Source organism: Colias croceus, chromosome 17 (genome assembly GCF_905220415.1).
Source record: "Colias croceus chromosome 17, ilColCroc2.1".
NCBI lineage: Eukaryota > Metazoa > Arthropoda > Insecta > Lepidoptera > Pieridae > Colias > Colias croceus.
The window spans coordinates 6,467,302-6,484,551 of NC_059553.1; the positions used below are offsets into that span (position 1 = coordinate 6,467,302).

The 17,250-nt window shown below is 31.5% G+C and overlaps 3 protein-coding genes and 1 long non-coding RNA gene across 6 annotated transcripts in view; 2 read left to right on the forward strand and 2 right to left on the reverse strand.

Moving 5' to 3' along the window:
* Positions 1-5,598, reverse strand: part of LOC123698856 (angiogenic factor with G patch and FHA domains 1-like) — a 29,869-nt gene extending 24,271 nt beyond the window's left edge. The window contains exons 1-10 of one of the 2 annotated variants that reach the window (XM_045645651.1): positions 5,167-5,598; positions 4,777-5,070; positions 4,226-4,372; positions 3,925-3,972; positions 3,634-3,841; positions 2,999-3,165; positions 2,667-2,795; positions 2,113-2,218; positions 1,506-1,710; positions 945-1,044 (exon numbers count right to left, since the gene is read on the reverse strand). In XM_045645651.1, the coding sequence (XP_045501607.1) occupies positions 945-1,044; positions 1,506-1,710; positions 2,113-2,218; positions 2,667-2,795; positions 2,999-3,165; positions 3,634-3,841; positions 3,925-3,972; positions 4,226-4,372; positions 4,777-5,070; positions 5,167-5,349 (1,587 nt within the window). In that variant the 5' untranslated portion in view covers positions 5,350-5,598. Of the gene's footprint in view, positions 1-944; positions 1,045-1,505; positions 1,711-2,112; positions 2,219-2,666; positions 2,796-2,998; positions 3,166-3,633; positions 3,842-3,896; positions 3,973-4,225; positions 4,373-4,776; positions 5,071-5,166 lie in introns of both variants that reach the window. The other variant, XM_045645652.1, reaches the window with a different exon arrangement.
* Positions 5,599-6,886: 1,288 nt separating this feature from the next.
* On the forward strand, positions 6,887-12,441 carry LOC123698851. The gene is made up of 7 exons (XM_045645637.1): positions 6,887-7,247; positions 7,353-7,536; positions 7,755-7,942; positions 8,116-8,319; positions 8,716-9,006; positions 9,092-9,293; positions 9,447-12,441. Exons 1-7 carry the CDS (start codon positions 7,115-7,117, stop codon positions 11,563-11,565), a joined length of 3,321 nt encoding a protein of 1,106 aa, XP_045501593.1. The 5' UTR covers positions 6,887-7,114; the 3' UTR covers positions 11,566-12,441.
* Positions 12,442-13,007: 566 nt separating this feature from the next.
* On the reverse strand, positions 13,008-15,012 carry LOC123698857 (lipoma-preferred partner homolog). Its single transcript, XM_045645653.1, has one exon. It carries the CDS (start codon positions 14,866-14,868, stop codon positions 13,453-13,455), a length of 1,416 nt encoding a protein of 471 aa, XP_045501609.1. The 5' UTR covers positions 14,869-15,012; the 3' UTR covers positions 13,008-13,452.
* Positions 15,013-15,415: 403 nt separating this feature from the next.
* LOC123698861 lies at positions 15,416-16,718 on the forward strand. 2 transcript variants are annotated; one of them, XR_006752470.1, is made up of 3 exons: positions 15,416-15,457; positions 15,915-16,109; positions 16,557-16,718. It is a non-coding gene; the product is annotated as an uncharacterized LOC123698861 (long non-coding RNA). The 2 variants fall into 2 exon arrangements; XR_006752469.1 differs by lacking the exon at positions 15,416-15,457 and adding an exon at positions 15,776-15,813.
* The last annotated feature ends 532 nt before the right edge of the window (positions 16,719-17,250 follow it).

Here is a 17,250-nt window from a genome sequence, read left to right on the forward strand (position 1 = left end):
TTTGAAGTCGGTTAAAAACGGATATGACATTCCCACATCTAAAACATTCTAGAAGCACACTGTCCCTTAACACCGTGCGACACGGAGCGATGTCGCCTTAACGCTCAAGACAGTAGGAGATGCAAATTATTGCACCCAAATTAAGCGGCTCCGAATCAAGATTACCTTTTGTCTTTTTGTTGCCATTTTTTGCGGGCACCTTAAATATATCCCTCGGACGGACTAATTAGTCACGTCAAACGGTAATGGAGAAATAATAATTCACATCGTTGGCTTTACTCGACTGTCGTGTTTTGATGGAGGACTTCATTGCATTGTTTTTTGTAGTTTCGTATGTTTGGTACGGGTTGTATCTGTGTCCGTTTTGCAGAGGTTCTATTAATTATCTTTTTTTTGCGGTTCCCATGTTTTATTAAGTGAGCGAAAATGAATTGAGGCTTTAAGTAACAATTGAGTTGTTTGAATATCTAAATTATAATATGGCAGATCGTCTGCGTCGTTCTGCCACTACTGCTTCACCACATAGTATAAAACAAAGTCGCTTTCTCTGTCCCTATGTCCCTTTTTATGATTCAATCTTTAAAACTACGCAACGGATTTTGATGCGGTTTTTTTAATAGATAGAGTAATTCAAGAGGAAGGTTTTAGTATGTAATTTATTAGGTTTTAAACAAAGCGGGCAAAGCCGCGGGCGGTATGCTAGTTTATTATAAACGCTATACTCGTATCATATTTGATACGAGTAAGTATGATACGAGTAAACTTTTTAAGTGGAAAATCCATTTAAGTAGTAGGTATCAATAATTATTGGCGATAAATTTTTGTCAATACAACTATGGTTCAGCAAATTTTTTTTCAAAGACATTAAAATGTAATATAAATTTTCACACGGTTTTTAAATATTTTCTAACATATTTTTTTATATATTTTATATCTTAACATACCGGTTCCCTCTCCCCTTGGTTGTCCTTTCCTAGACCTTCCCCTTTGTTCCAGCCCATCTTCTCCAATAGCTTGAAACCCTTGTTTTCTGGCGCTATGAACCTGTTATAAAAGTGTACATGATAAATAGAAGAGAAGTCGCGTAATTATAATTTACATGCTATATCATAAGTGTGAGTGAGACAGCATACAATGTGCAAGTGACAATATTCTTGCAAGAAAAACTGATAATTTTAAAAATTATTTAACAATTTATAAACGCTAAACTATGTTTAACGGATAGTGAAATCTAAAAAAAAAGTTATTTTTGTTTTTTCAATGAACAGCTGATCAAATTTTGAAAAAAGAATGCAAAAAAAAATCAAAACTCAATGTTCTGAATATTTAGTTCAATAGCTTTTGAATGCTTTACAAATACATATATTTTAAAGAATAGAAAAAAGAGATAACTTATAATATTCAATCATTTGAAAAAAGGCAAAGTCACCGCTTGATGGAATTTTTCTATTCTTTAGAAAAATAACTCAATATCTCTATATTAATCTACATAACTATTAACTCACGTATTAATATCAGTGCTCTGCGTCTTCTCAGCGTGATGGGAAGACCCCACTTTATCCCTTCTCGCTTGAGCTCTATCCTTGTAAGAGATTTCATCAATTTCCAACAATTTTGGCGCGTATTTGTTCTTTAGTCGCGCCAATTCGAGCTCGTGTTGCTTTTTGACACTGCATGTTCGTGTGTACGCTACTTTCTCTTTCTCTTGGGCTGTTGGTGTATAAATATTGTAGAGGTATGAGAAATTAAATAACTTGTAATTGTTCTAATATTTATAATAAAGATGATTGAGAACAGTTGTTTTGGAGTTTTAAATTTAAACTAAACGAAAAGTGCTTTTATATTATACGAATTTCGGATGAAATCGCATATAACAATTTTGAAATGAACATAGACAATATAATATAATATTTTAAAATTTAATGGTATTACCTCAAAACAAATTAAACACAGTCTAAACTAAAAACAATATTTCACATAGACAACTGTTAAAGATACAGTTGTCTATGTGAAATATGACAAAATCAGATTAAAGAGAACTCGCGCTTAAAGATAAACCCTGTATGAACTTTTTTGTGGACAGTAAATTTTTTATAATGTAAAAATACTCACTTTCCATAATAAGTCCAGGCTCACAGTGACCACAAGTATCTGTGCCGGGGTGTATGTGACAAAGCAGTTTGGTTTCTCCCAACTGTAGTGTACTGCCGTGTACTATCTGTGGAGAATAAATTTTATTATATGAGAACTAAATAAATAGAAACGATATGGAGTTTCTTGCGGGTTCTTCTCCATAGATACTGCTTTCCGAATCGGTGGTAAATGTTAAAAATACTTGTGTAATGACGATTCGAAAGTGCTACTAAAAGTAGTCTAATTGAATAAATAAATGTTTGAGTTTGAGTTTGATACATAAAAACTAGAAACGCTCCAAGTAACTGAGTACTATATAAAAAAATAATAGTCAAACAAGTTGCAATAAGCATAATATTTAACATAAACTATTTTTCGCTGTTTAATTGAAGAATATAATGACAAAGAACTTTTCTTCTTTACGATATCATTATTCATATTAACTACCGACATTTAATTAAAAAATTTTCAATACATAACAAATATAACAAATATAGGTCTAGTATATATGACAATATTCATATAATATTTACCTCCATTGGTTCACTTGTTTCTTGACTTTGCGACATTCTAACTCCGTTCAAAACTGATCCATTCTTCGAGCCAAGGTCCACAGCCGCATATATTTGCTTATTCATGTCGTATTTTATATCTAAGTGATTCTGTAATAAAAGTTACTACAGTTTAAGAGAAAGTAATGCAAAAGATACTTTAAACAGAACTTAAAAACACACTCTAATTATAATTAGGTTACATAAATTTGATATGTTGAAAAAGTTTGCATTAAATGGAGACATTTAATAAAAAAATAAAAATTGCAAAAATCGCAGAGATTTTAAATAACTGTTTAACAAAAGAAACCTACCCTCGATACATTTTGATCCCGTAACACAACAGCATGATGATCCCCCTCCCTGCCTATAGTGCCGCCATCTTTAGTGATAAGGAACAGACTACCGACTTTTAACTTCGGTAACGTCGTCTCTCGCACTATGATTCGCATGCACGGCGGGTGATGTTTTGCTACTGATTCTGAGAACGAAATTATTAGTGAATTTAAGTCAATTATCATTATTTTGTGACAGGATTTTTTTAGTCAAATTGGCCAAGTCAGCCTCTATCATGTTCCAATTTTGATTGCTCAATTTGGGTATATGAAATGAAATTCGACATGTTGTACATGATTTTTTTGTAAATCTATTTAAAAAAAGAAAACAAAAGTTTATTTTTTTTTAATAACTGTAAACTAATCTTTTTCATAAATTTTGATACATTTAGCTAGATTACTTTCTAAGCAACTGAAGTTAATAATAATATAGATTAACTAATAACTGCCTTTATTATGGTTTCTGCATCCTTTCAAGTGAGGATATTTTCATTAATCTATGTGATAACGATACAATTTTTAAACACGACAATACACATTTCACATAAGCTGCTAAGTCTTAGTAACTTAGTAACTAGCCATAAAAACAAACACCCATTCCCAATTAAATTTACCATCATCAGATGCTGTAGCTGTACTATTGCCATCGTCATCACTCTCCGATTCACTAGACTCACTGCACTCCCCATCTTCTAACTCAGTTTTTTCAACAACTTCATCGTTTTCATTAACACCCTCTTTATCAGATTTTGAATCAGTATTTTCATCAATTTCTTCTTTCTTTCGATCTTTTTTCCTCCGTTTCTGTTTCGGTTCCTCATCCTGTAATACAATGGCAATGTTGGTATTTTGGAGATACTTTTACTATTCTATTTACCTAAGGCTGTGACGCCTCGGAGTGAAACCTGAGAGAGATTTTTCGTCAGGTTTTCTATATCATCGGATTTGCTGTCCTGAAAATAAAAACAATTATTTTTTAAATTAATGTATTTTGCTCAAATAAGAGAATATAAATGAGATATTATATTGCAAATCAAAATGATCCTTTGGAACCATTTCATATTATACCTATCTATTTCATCTACGTAAATTGTAAACAGTTTATACAACATGTGTGAAGTTTTGAAATAAAAATAAATCCTATTAATAAATAAATAAATAATAAGTAATCAGAAATCCTATTTCAAATATAAAAATAAAATATACCCTTTTATTTTTCTTAGATTTCTTGTGTTCTTTCTGGACAGGAACTTCAGCGCTTCTATCTGGATAGGAGTGAAACACAAATGACTTCTTTTCTTCTGAATAATAATAATAGCAGCCAGTGTCTGTGTGATAATATAGTCCAAGTTCCTGAAAAAAAAATAGACACATAATCAGAAATGACTCATGATTTCAGAAATACCAGGATGATTATCATTCAAGACAGTTGTTGAATGATGCCATAGATGCAACAAGGGCTAGCGCATACATACAATTTTAAGTTGAACAACTATTTTATTGTGTCTTATAAGAATATAGCAAATATAAACGCACTCATACTGTCAACTCAATAGTTGATTGATAAAAAAGTCAAAAAGCTGTATCAATTCGCTTATGATTAAAAAGTTGGACAACTATTGATCACATATTGTATTGCAACATATTGAAGTGCGCATATATTAATTGACTAAACAGTTGATCTGTCCATAGTCTCGCTTTAACATTGGAAGTGAAGCATTAGGATAATTTTGAAATAGTAATTTGTTAGTACTTACTGGATTATAGTAATATCCAGTCTTATAATCATAATACATTCCAGCAGATTCTACATACACCATCCCCGATTCTTGCATAGCAGACTGGGCAACTTCTTTCACCTGATCTGCTATACTTTTTTGACCATCAGCTTCATTTAACTCCCAACCTGAATCTTTTGTTTCACTTTCTTTGTTGGAATTGGACTTAGTATTGTCAGTAGAAATATTGTTTTGCTGTCCATTTTCTTCATGTTTATCAGTTTGAGTGGATACTTCACAGGTTTTCAGTGTGTGTTCTGGTTTCTCATTGGTCTAAAATATTTTACAAACAATTGTTTTCCTTTTCAAGTACAATAAGTTACAATTTCAAGCTTAAGTTTATGTATGTTTAAGTTTATATTAACTTACCGTTTGTAGGAGCTGTTTTTTGAGCTTTTTAATGAGTATATTTTTCTTTGACAAGCATAGTTTAAGTTTTAAAATTAGTTTGTGTATATCGGGCCTGTATTTTAAGGAGCGACGAAGTTTCCTTTCGCTATATACACATCTCTGAGGCTTCGCGTTTTCATGCTGTTGTTTCTGAATTTCCATTCTCAGTACACTTCTTGAATTTTCTTTATTTTGTTTGCCGGATAAAGTGAATAAGAAATATAGTAAATTAAATATTTCTAAATAAAGTAAACGTGTGAATTAAAATTAAATTTTTAAGAGTTTTTAAAAATTGTACTATATCACATAAATGAATGTTCCATTTATAATACTGCATGAAAAAATTGATTAAATTGATAATAATTGTAAAATTTTAAATAGTTGGACATTACAGGATTACAGCAAAATAAATTCTTGTATTTTGACAAATGACTGATGACATATTGACATCATATTATGTCATTATGGCAAATAAAAGTATTGCCAGAAAAAAAAAGACGTGTGACACTCTGGGACTGCCGCGGTAAAGCTATTGCATAGCAAATCTTCAAGTGTCTTCAAGCCACACCTCCGAGCCCGTCTGAGTGGGGAGCGTTTTTCGTTACGGAATTTCTCGATTCAAGGCCTGTGATAGAAGCTATGCAATAGCTTAAAAGTAGAAGAACAAGAAATAAAAATAAAGAAGAAGCCGCAAACTGTACAAGTTAGTACAATAATAATAATAGAGTATTATTACATTATAAGAGTATATGTACTATCTTTAAAGTGCGATCAACGAAGTGGGAACAGGTGGGAACAACACGACGTTCCCGCCGCGAGCGCTCGTAGTCGTGGTTGAGTGCTATCGAAGTGCGTTTCTCTAAGGATTTTTTTCATATTTACGAATAAACACGGTGAAATGTGCAGTTCGATCTTGCAAGAATGTGTGCAAGAACGATACTAGTAGAAAAAAACACAAAATTTAAATCCAGTATCACATTTCATCGGTAAATCGACTTGTGTATTTATTTTTATGAAAATAAATCTAGCATCACCGGGGTGAAGGGGAGGTGGGAGGCGGACACGCGCAGGCTCGCTCGCGCACCCTTCACACACCTCACTGCCGCAACATGATCGTAGTGATGTGACTTGATCAAGGCTGTACTCGATAGTTTTAAAAATGCATTAAAAATAATTTTGTGGTGTGTTTTGTATCATACACTTTCTAATATTATGAATGCGAATGTATTATATTGTAACTTTAATAACATATTGAACATAAAATTTACTTATGATACATATTTATTTACATAACTTAACGATAGCTCAACACGAAATTGATACCTACCCATCCATTTGTCACACACACATCTATTTATTATCTATAGCTCATCTGCCTGATCCGCACCAAATCCGCACTAACTACTAAGCATTTTGTGCAATACACGCGCTATATATTATTGTAATAATAATAATATATACTCTAAGTTGGCGTGCCTTGGACCCTCTTAGCTTGGACCAGGCATCTCAATATAAATATATTTTTAAACCTTTATCTTTTATGAAGGGAATTTTAAGAAGAAATGTGAAAATGTAAAGGTTTCTGACTTCTAAGTTTATATAAATACTTTAAAATTTGAACAGTAATGTTTATTGTTAATTTTATTTGGTGAAGTACCTATATATTTTTTTTAGATGGATAATGAATACCTCTATTTATTTATGCTTCAAGTTCTACCTCTCTATATATTGCGATGTCTATCATCTATGGTTACTTTGTGGTTACTTTGTCTTGTTTGTATGTGCGTTTGCGGTGCGTCTGCGCAGCTTTGAATAAAGTTTTTAAAAGTTGAAGATATGAATAAAATTGTGTAAAACAACAGGCTTGAATGTAACAAACACTTTAAATAATGAAATAAACATAACAATATGAGCAAATTTATATAGAATGGCTGATGCCTGTAAAATAAGAAGTTCCAGAGAGGAAAAAAATATTAATAATCAAGATGAAAATTGTTGTGTTTTTAATGTTATAAGTGTATTTATATCCCTTGTTACAATACTTGCCGATTTAGCGACAGGTTTGTTGCAATTATATTTATACTTTGTTTATTATTTATATTACTTAATTAACTAAGAAAAAAAAGAATTATTTATTTCTTCTAAGTATTTACCTATATTTTCAGATATATTGGTGTTTGTAGAATATTGCAAAGATGGATACTTAGATTGGGCCCTTATAACCCTTACATTTATTGTAACTCCAAATATATTAATAAATATATTTTCATTAAGATGGTTTGTTATTGATAAAAAGATTAATATTCACCATTGGGTTACACATGGGTTTCTTGTTGGACTATTGGAAAGGTACCTATTTATTATAAATAAGTATTTTATATACCATGCATACATAAATTAAATGTATAGTTCTTCATAGATATACTTAAAGGAGCAGCGAACCATGATAACATACATATTAAATTTATTAAACATTAATAGATTGCCTTAACTAATTCATAATTAAATTTACATACTGGAATTTATACTGAATTATCTCAATTTTTTTTTTATTCTTTATATTGCAGGTATATACTATTTTTATATGAAGTGTTTTCATGTAAAAACTTAGAATTGGTTAAATCACAAAAACTTTTAACACAGAGGAATGATTTGAGTTTATTGCATTTTTTATATGCATTTACGGGGACAATTCCTCAGATAATTCTACAGACTTATGCGATTGTGATGTTGAATGAAAACTACCAAACAAGGGGTAAGACTACAATTATGATTTTGAAATTATTCAATTAATGGGATTGTTCATAAAATACAATATTGAATCACTCAGTAAAAGTATTATATTAACAGTGATTTCTGTAATAATTAATGATATTCAACTAACTACATTCATGGGAATGGGAAAATGTATTGTAAATTTTTTTTCAGTATTTTCATTGACTGCATCTATAGCATCTGTGATATGGGGTTGTGTTACATACATATATAGCACTACTACATTCTCGTCTGATAGCATTAATTGGATATCTTTATTATTAAAACTAACATGGCATTTTGGAACTCTCATTGGAAGGATAACTGGAATATTTATGTTCAGCATTATTTTTGGTGTATGGACTCTCATACCTCTAGGTATGTTTAATCATAACTTTTTACATAATTTTTAACATAACATGTAGTTACCTTTTCAAATCTTTTTTTTAACTTGGTACCTATAAGTTGACTATTTGCTATACAAAGAGTAGGGATTGATCAGACTTGGGTTTACCAGGTAAATTTTAGCCTGTGTGTCTGCCTGTGATTAAAACATATTTCAACATCAATAATTATGATCAAGATTTCTTACAAATTTAATTGTGAATTGTGAAATTTAAGATGTCCAGTCTACCCTGCGAAACACTCATGAAACATAGGACTGAATAATTTCATGAAGAAATCGCTTCTATTTTAGTTTGTAAAATCCTTATTATTACTTATTCTAAAACAACAGGCATAATTTGTTATTAATTAAATTTAAAACATTTTTAGGGTTGCACTGGTCTGCTATGACATTCTGGATAATCACACAAAAAACAACTTTCTGCCCAAACAAATTTGAAGAAACTCTGTACAATGCTGTTATGGGATTTGTATATTGTTTCTGTTTTATAAATGTTAAGGAAGGCCACACTCGATATAGACTAATGATGTTCTATACATTGATAGTCACCCAGAATTATGGTAGTATGCTTCTGTACATGCTAATAACGGACATTGAAAGGCAGAAGAAACCTTGGTCAATTGCTGCCACAGTTTGTGTGATTTTTGGCACTTTGATTGGTATGTTATCTGAAGATTGTTTATTGTGCTTATTTGTGTACCATATTTCTATTACTCTTTTCATAAAACTATAACTTTGTTTTAGGCATTGCAGCTATGATTGTATATTATAGATATTTCCATTCCAAAGGACCAATTCCTTGGAGATATGTGCATGAGGATGTGGAATTGAACAATAAAGTTGTATGTGATAATACCAAAACAGAGACTGAAAAAAGTGGTAACTTAAATAACTTAAGATTATTTAAAAATTCCAACTTGTCTCAAGTAACAAACTACGAAAAAAGGTAATTTACTTTTTATTTAGAAAAAACTATTAAAAATATTATTTACTCTTATAAAATAACTCATAGCACATATTTTCGGTGTTTCAAACAAAACAGTTCTTACTATCTTAGGAGCCTGGGTCACTTTAATTTGTAATTTAATTTGTTTCACAGAAAAGATTCCAATGCTTCCCAAACTGGTCAACCAAATGAAAGCGAAAACGCGGATAAAAAATTTCTCCTGGACCATTGGATTGCAAGATCTGGAACACCTACATTCACTTCAGCACCTATTGGTAATATTAGCATGGATACATCTAGCATTGAACTGTATACTATCGAAAACACCCCACAAACAGTAATTAATAGACATGATAGTTTAGTCATAAAACCCAAAAAGAAAATATGTTCTCCCACTGAACTGACCCTTAAACTATCATCTATAGAAAATCTAGAAAGCTCTATCGATGAAATTACTTCGAATGTCCTTAATGTGCAAAAACGTAGAGGAATTTGTTCCTCTGATGAATTAAGAGATGATTTTAATAATATGAACTTAGGTGCGTCTAATATAATCAATCAAGAATTCTCAAAAGTAAAGACTGATCGAAGTTCTGAATTAAGCCACGATACAGATGGATCAAATAAGAAAACATCATCTGATTCCATTGATATGGATCTAGACTTAAGTTTTAGTGATATAAACAGTTCTGATATTAACACATTTAATGAGAATATTGTACAGAAATTATGTTTAAGCGCTTTGAAAAATATAAAAGTCGGCAATCAAGATGCTGATATAGAAAATATTCAGAGAATAGCATTAGATATTCTTAAGGAAATGTACACAAAGAAGGATAGGAAGAAGAATGGTGTAAGTACGGGCCTCTTTCACGTTAAACGTGATTTAGATACTCCAACTGAAATATTATCTGTACATGATTATGAAAATATTTGTGCCGTTAATATTGCGCGAGAAGCTTGGGGTCTCCGATCTTGGAATGGATATTGTGATATTGAAAATTGGCTGCACGACGGCAGTGTAGTGAGGGACAGGAGTCGGGATACATTTACGTCTGAAAGTTCAGAAATAAGTAGTTGTTTGTCTCAAGAACTAAAGAACGCAATACTGTCCGCTCCGCCATTTCCTAAAAAGCCTCATACTTATTCAAATGTTTACGTAAAAGTCGAAAGAAATCCTGATGATTACGCTAATACTGTGATGTGCCAAACCAGTGATGACGCTCTCTTAACTAAATCTTATATATTAGAAAATAATAAGGATCCAAATCATTTAGAACCCATAATAGAGGAGTTAGATGACTTAGGTGATATAGATCCTTCAAATAAAAAGCATTTGAATTCTGAAAGTTCACTTGTGGCAACAATAGATGAAATAAGGAAAGCCACAGTTACAAATTCACCAAGGAATCTATATCATAGAAGAGAACACACTTGGGAATCTCCCCAGTTTAAAACTTTTAATCAAAGTGAAAATAATTTAAAAAAAGCTCTTTGGAAAGAACCATCCAAGTTTGATTCTAGTAACACGATGGATACCTTGACCGAAAAACAAATTGCTTTAGATTCTTCACATGCAGCTAAGTTAGATACACAAATGAAAGAAATGAATAATATACCCAATGGCGATAATTCGTATTCTAATAATGTAACGAACTATACTCAAAATTGTCCAAGAAGACAAAAATCTAATAACAGCTTAAAAAATGATCATAAAAAGATTAACAATCAACCAAATCGCCTTCATGATATTTCAAATAAAGATATTGATCTTCTTTGGCAATTAGTTTCCGAAAATTCATCATTACCTTATAATTCCACTGAAAATTTATCATTAAGTCGTAAAACACCATCATTGCAATCCCTTATTCAGAAGGACTCTAGTGCTAACACAGTATCTAAATCTTCTAATATTAAAAAGAGTTCTAGGAATAGACCTCGGCGAAAATTCTCCATACTACGGGAAAAATTTGAACCAAAGTTGAATTCTGATGAAGAAATACTTTACAACCATTCTGATAATAATTTATCAAAGTTATCCAATTCAAACAACATCAATCAAGACCGAAAAGAAACGACAGTAGATGGTGGTAATGAGAATGATGGAATGTTTTGTAATGCCGAGACTTTTAATATTTCCGACCAAATAACTTCTACATCTGTAGATGAACTTAGTTCAGCGACGAAACATATAAAAGAAAAACGATCTATCTTTATGAAACAAGTATTGAGTCCGCCAAAATTTAACACAAAGTTAAGACATAAAATATAATAGATAAATATTTAATTGTTTTCGTTTTGATTAAACAATCAAATAGAATATATTATTATTATTCATTAAAATAAGAATGTTGTACAACATGATATTTCTAATTTCTTTTTGTAAGTAATTGATAGTTCCAACAACTAACCAGTTTCCTTCAAATTAATGTGGTTCCTATCTCATAAAATGTATACATTTTTAGACTTTGTAACGATAAGTCATTTCGAACACAGATCTCAACGTAAATTTAGTCAATGCAATGTTTATAAACATTTTAATTTTAGGCGCCGTTACCTCGAATGTAACTAATGTAAGCGGTACTTTTAAGTGCCATTAGCATTAAACATATAAGTGTAAACTTTTATTTAGAAGCTAGATGACTTGCCTTTTAAACTATAAATTTATCAAATACCTTCAAAATATTATGATTTATTTTAATTGACTATCGGTTTTATTGCTGCTGTTTGAGTGACATATTTGATGTTGGTTTAATGCTCTAAGCTAAGGCTCTAAGTTTTTGATATTATATCACGTTGTAGGTATGTGATCGTTGGTGTGATCATTAATATCTGCACAATGGCTAAATAGGAGACTACGAGGAAAGAGTTGTATGTATATTTAGTTATTAAAAAACTGTGATTTAAGTGCCTTTTTATGTATTTTTCCGCCAGTATTGTAAATTTATGGATATTATATTAAAGTTTTTCAACAATAAATATACGTTTCTTTGCAGTTTCTATGAGTAATAAGTTTACTCATGGCCTATAGGGTACACTCCATAACTTGTACCTACTGCCTACATTTTACGTGTTAAGTTATACATTTATAATGTATATAAATAATATGACTGAGCAATGTAAATTAATACTACCTAGTTTCAGCGTTTGCGGTTTTAAAAATAAAAATAAATTATCGCATGCTCTAAGCTTTGGTTTTAATATTATATTAATGTGATTATTAAAATATGTCATGTTATCAATAATGCACCGTAATTCGTAAACTATCACTATTACCTATCTGTGATTGAATTTTGAAAAAGGGTAAAGGGGTGGAACGAAGTTCCTTATCGCGCGTTGCGAAAGGGGGCTAGACGGAAAAGATTAAGACGAAAAGTAACGAGACAAATTAATTAATACTTACTTACTTGTGGTAGGTACCTACTATAATAATATTATAGATGTTGATTATTGGATCTCAAAGAAATAATTGACCGCCTCGTCGGTACAGTGGTTGACGCGTGAGCGTAGAAACAAGAGGCCCTGGGTATGATTCATGTGGAAAAAAGTATCGGTCTGGCAGAACATAGAAGGCTGATCACCTTCTAGTCAAACAAAATCAATCAGTGAACAGATTACCCCCCTTGGGGACACGGGACTTCTCTTTTTTTTAAAGAAATAATTATTATTTTACCTTTTTCATCAAACAAAATCTAGCTGAATAAAACACACAAAAGCTTTATATTACTTTATTAATATAAACCAACTAAATAAGTGTATAAAGTCACAAAATATGCCTATAACTATAATTTAAAAATTTGTATAAAATAGAATAAGCATTTAAATGCAATTATAAAATTTTGGCATTCATACAGATATATCACGCTAATCAATTTTGATTCAACCTATAAATATCAACAGCCTTTTGTTCATAATACAATGTCATCTAAATAATTAATTAATAATTTAATATATTTTAGATATTTATTTTAATAATTATAAGTCACATGACTTTGAACAACCTTAGCTGCCATCATAAAAGGACTGGCATTACAATATATAAATAATGACTTTTTAATGTAAATACTTATCTATATCTCAATCCACTTATAGCTATAAATATATAATAAGTAGAAATGTTATAAAAAATATTAAAATATATAAATTTTTAAACAATTAACTACAGATCAGTAGTCATGACATTTGTCAAAAGACGGATACGGTGTGCATTGCATGCTTTACATAGAATATGACCATCTAGAGGGTAGCAGCCTCTGCCTTCAGCTTCAGATGATAACTGGAGACCACAATCCTCACATCTATAGCAGCGTACATGGAAATTGCGATCTAAGGCCACAACCCGAACCGTCTCTTCCTCCCCTCCTTCCGGCATGATAGGCAGCTCACAAACACAACAACGGGGTGCAAATTTCTTATGAAAATCTTCAATACAATGAATCTGGTTCATTGCATCAACAGTAAATGGAATGCCATCAAGACTTTTGCCACATACAACACAAGTAAAGCAAGTTGGATGGTACGGCTTGCCAGTTGCTCTAAGAATTCTGTCCAATATTGGCTTATTGCAAACTGAACATTTCTCCAATGTTTCATAATAATCAACTTCACAATAAGGTTGGCCATCAACATCATAGAATGGATTACCCTGTAAATTTGTATTGCAGTGTTCACAGCGAAAGCATTGAACATGGTACATATTTCCCATTGCTGTGCATCCAGAACTCTCACCAACAACTTTCTCATTGCATTTAACACATGTTCCAAACACATCCAAATCTTGGCTATCAGATATAGATTGAACAAGAAGATCTGTTAAGGCATCCACTTCCTGTTCTTTTGGTAGAGGTGATTTTCCCTTTTTCATTAAATTATTTTTAAAAGTAGGAGTAGTACTTGCAGAAGCTGACTTATTGTTTGGATGAAGACTGATAGGCTCATAAAGTGATTCATAGGTTGAAGCTTGGGACACTCCATACTCTGGATATTCATTCTGATAAATAGGAGGATATGTAGGTCTCTCTTGATTGTAATTTATGTTAGCTGTGGCTCTGGCAAGCTCACTATAATTGGAACTGACAGGTGAAGGAGGAGGCAAATATTCTTCATGATTATGATTGGTATCATAATTTTTTAATTGACTCATGTTGATAGGTGGTGGTGGCGGTGGATTGGAAGTTTGATAAGGCGGTATGTTACTGTAGGTAGGGTTATAAACCTTAGATGGCAATGGAACATTGTTTTTGAATGAAACATTAGGAAGGGAGAGTTGAGTTACATTAGCATAATCTTTATGGCTGTTGATATGATTGGCATGTCGCAATACATTGTTGTAAGTTGGTGGTGGCGGCGGTGGTGGAGGCGGAACCTCGTTGGTTAATGTAGATATTTTTAAAGAATATGATGGTTCACATACTTTATGCACCACAGCACTATGTGGAACTTGTGGTTGAGCCTTCTTTTTTGGCGGCACAGCTGGTGGTATCTTTTTGATTCTTCCTGGAGAATTTAGATCTTTATTCACCTGCAATTCTGCTAATTGTTGTTCTAGGGCTTCTATATTATCAAGTCGCGACATATTAAAACTTCAGTTTGCAGACGTGTAAACTCGTTGAGCCATTGACTAATAAGATAAGAATCACCAAAAACTTTTAAATACCTACCTTATACCCTTTGTTGGAAACTAGACACTTCTTGACAGTGACAACTGCTAGGCAATAAAGTGCATTAAAGTCAATGACTAAGGAATCCTATGGACAGGGCATAATGTTCTATACAAACAACTGATTATACAAATATCATGCATTTCGATACCGAAATAATAAAACGAATACTGTCTCTTTCTAACTAATGAATATTCTGCTAAGTGAAAATATATGACTATACGTCAGTCAGTGCTAATTCTATACCGTTTGACATTTGAAGTTAGCTCAAATACCTACTGTGGCCGGGCGCCATTTTATGTTCTCGTTATTATGATGTACATGCTCTGTCATTGCTCCGTAGTAAACATTGAAAAATATTGAATATTTTTGTGATTGTGACAAACATTTGTGTCTAAAACATATAGAGTGGTCAAGGACAAATAGTGGCATAATACCAAAGCGCAGTATTGTGGGATGTGGCTCCGGAAAGAATGAAAACTAGAAAAGTTTGTCTTTGCACCGGTATGTATACGTTTTGACTGAAATATTAGTTATTACTTTGCTGATTTACTTATTTTCATGTATATTGAATTGAGGAGTATTCACAGACTATGTTCAGTGTAAAATTGTTACCAAATATAGCTTTATTTTGTATATTTTCGTTCTAGTAAAATAATGAATTTGGGTGCTAGTGATGACTTATAATATCGACATCAGCAAAATGTTCGATGAAGACGTGCGTCTCCCAAGGCTGTGTCATTAATCTTAAGAATAGTTGCTTTGGTGAATACACTTCCAAAATAACAAATTAATTTTGCCAAGAGCAGCAGAAGGAAAAATAAAACACTTAAATTTACCTAATATGAATTTTAACTTAAGTAAGATTAATCGCTTTTATAGTAGGTACTTTAAAAATGTATTTATAAATAAGTCAGGTCAGGACTAAAATTATAATAACCTAAAAATTCATTTTTTGAAGGTTACCAAGAAGTGAAAATAGAAAAGGAGAATGGTTAGAAGCAATTGAAAATGAAAATATCAAGCCAAATGTAAAGGATATAATATCATAGTATGTTCCCTACATTTCCCCGAAAGTGCTTTCAATAGAACAATGGATGTGATTAGTCTGCACGATGATGCTATACCAGTATGTCTGCCGCTGCATTCACACAGGGTGAGGTTTTTATCTGTAGACACGTGATGTCTTCCAATTTACTTTTGGTCTTTTTATTTAGATTTAGGGCTGTCATTTATAATCTAACGTTTCTCCTATTTTGAAGGAGGCCTGTGAACAAACTGAGATGGTTTTATATGATTTTTTGAGTACAAACTTGGGTGATATTTGGTTGTTGAAATGTTATTGACTGAGGGAAAGTGCAATTTACTTTAAATACATGGGGTGTTTTAAGTTATTTTTCTATTCTTTATAAATTTATATTTATAAAGCATTTCAATGCCATAAAACCAAAAATATAAATTCAAGTTCCGCTATTGTAAGCCCTAATGTTGATATTAATTTCAAACCATCAGCATTGCCCTTTTAATTAAAATGTATTGCATTTTAGTTTAAATGTAAAGTGAACAATGCTAGTTAATGTAAACTGTGACATTTCATTTCCAGGTACCAGTTGAGCCTCAAATCCCGAACTCAAAAATGAACAGAGTGTATCTGAGTGCATTCCAGGCTACACAAAATAGTTTAGCTCTATAATTTTCTCTATTATTATATATTATTGTTTTTTTTTTGTCTATTATTTATAAATAAATAAATACAATTACTGTATATTGTGTTGTTCATCGTAATAAAATACTATTATATACCTATATTAGTATATATTATGTTGTTTCATTATATTACATTCCTCAAAACTGAAATTACCAAATTGTAAGTCTACCGTAATCCTTATATCGAAGTCAAAATTGAACTGGATTTATCAAATTATACAGGGTTAGCTATCTTGTCCGGCGAGGTTGCTGGTGTTTTACAAGTAACCCTGTATAGGTGTTACCGTCACGAGCAGCCATCGTCATACTTAATTTTATTAATTGGCATTGTCATTTTTTCCATTTGTAATTTTACTTCTATGTTTTGTACAATAAAGTTAAAATAAATAAAAAAGAGTGTGTGTTTATGTACACGCGTTACAAGTTACGCGCCAAAAGAAGTATAACTTCAAAAAAAATATATTAATATTATTTTTATATCGATAAACATAATAATGTTTATCGATATATTCTCGGCACTAAACACCGCCATGTTTTGTTACAAGCAATATGGCGCCGGCCACACTTTTTTTGTAGGTATGTCACTTCCA

Coding starts and splice junctions, on each gene's coding strand:
- LOC123698857 (XM_045645653.1), bottom strand. CDS start 14,868: ATGTCGCGACTTGATAATATAGAAGCCCTAGAACAACAATTAGCAGAA.
- LOC123698851 (XM_045645637.1), top strand. CDS start 7,115: ATGGCTGATGCCTGTAAAATAAGAAGTTCCAGAGAGGAAAAAAATATT. Junction 9,007..9,091: donor GATTTTTGGCACTTTGATTG/GTATGTTATCTG, acceptor ACTTTGTTTTAG/GCATTGCAGCTATGATTGTA. Junction 9,294..9,446: donor GTAACAAACTACGAAAAAAG/GTAATTTACTTT, acceptor TTTGTTTCACAG/AAAAGATTCCAATGCTTCCC.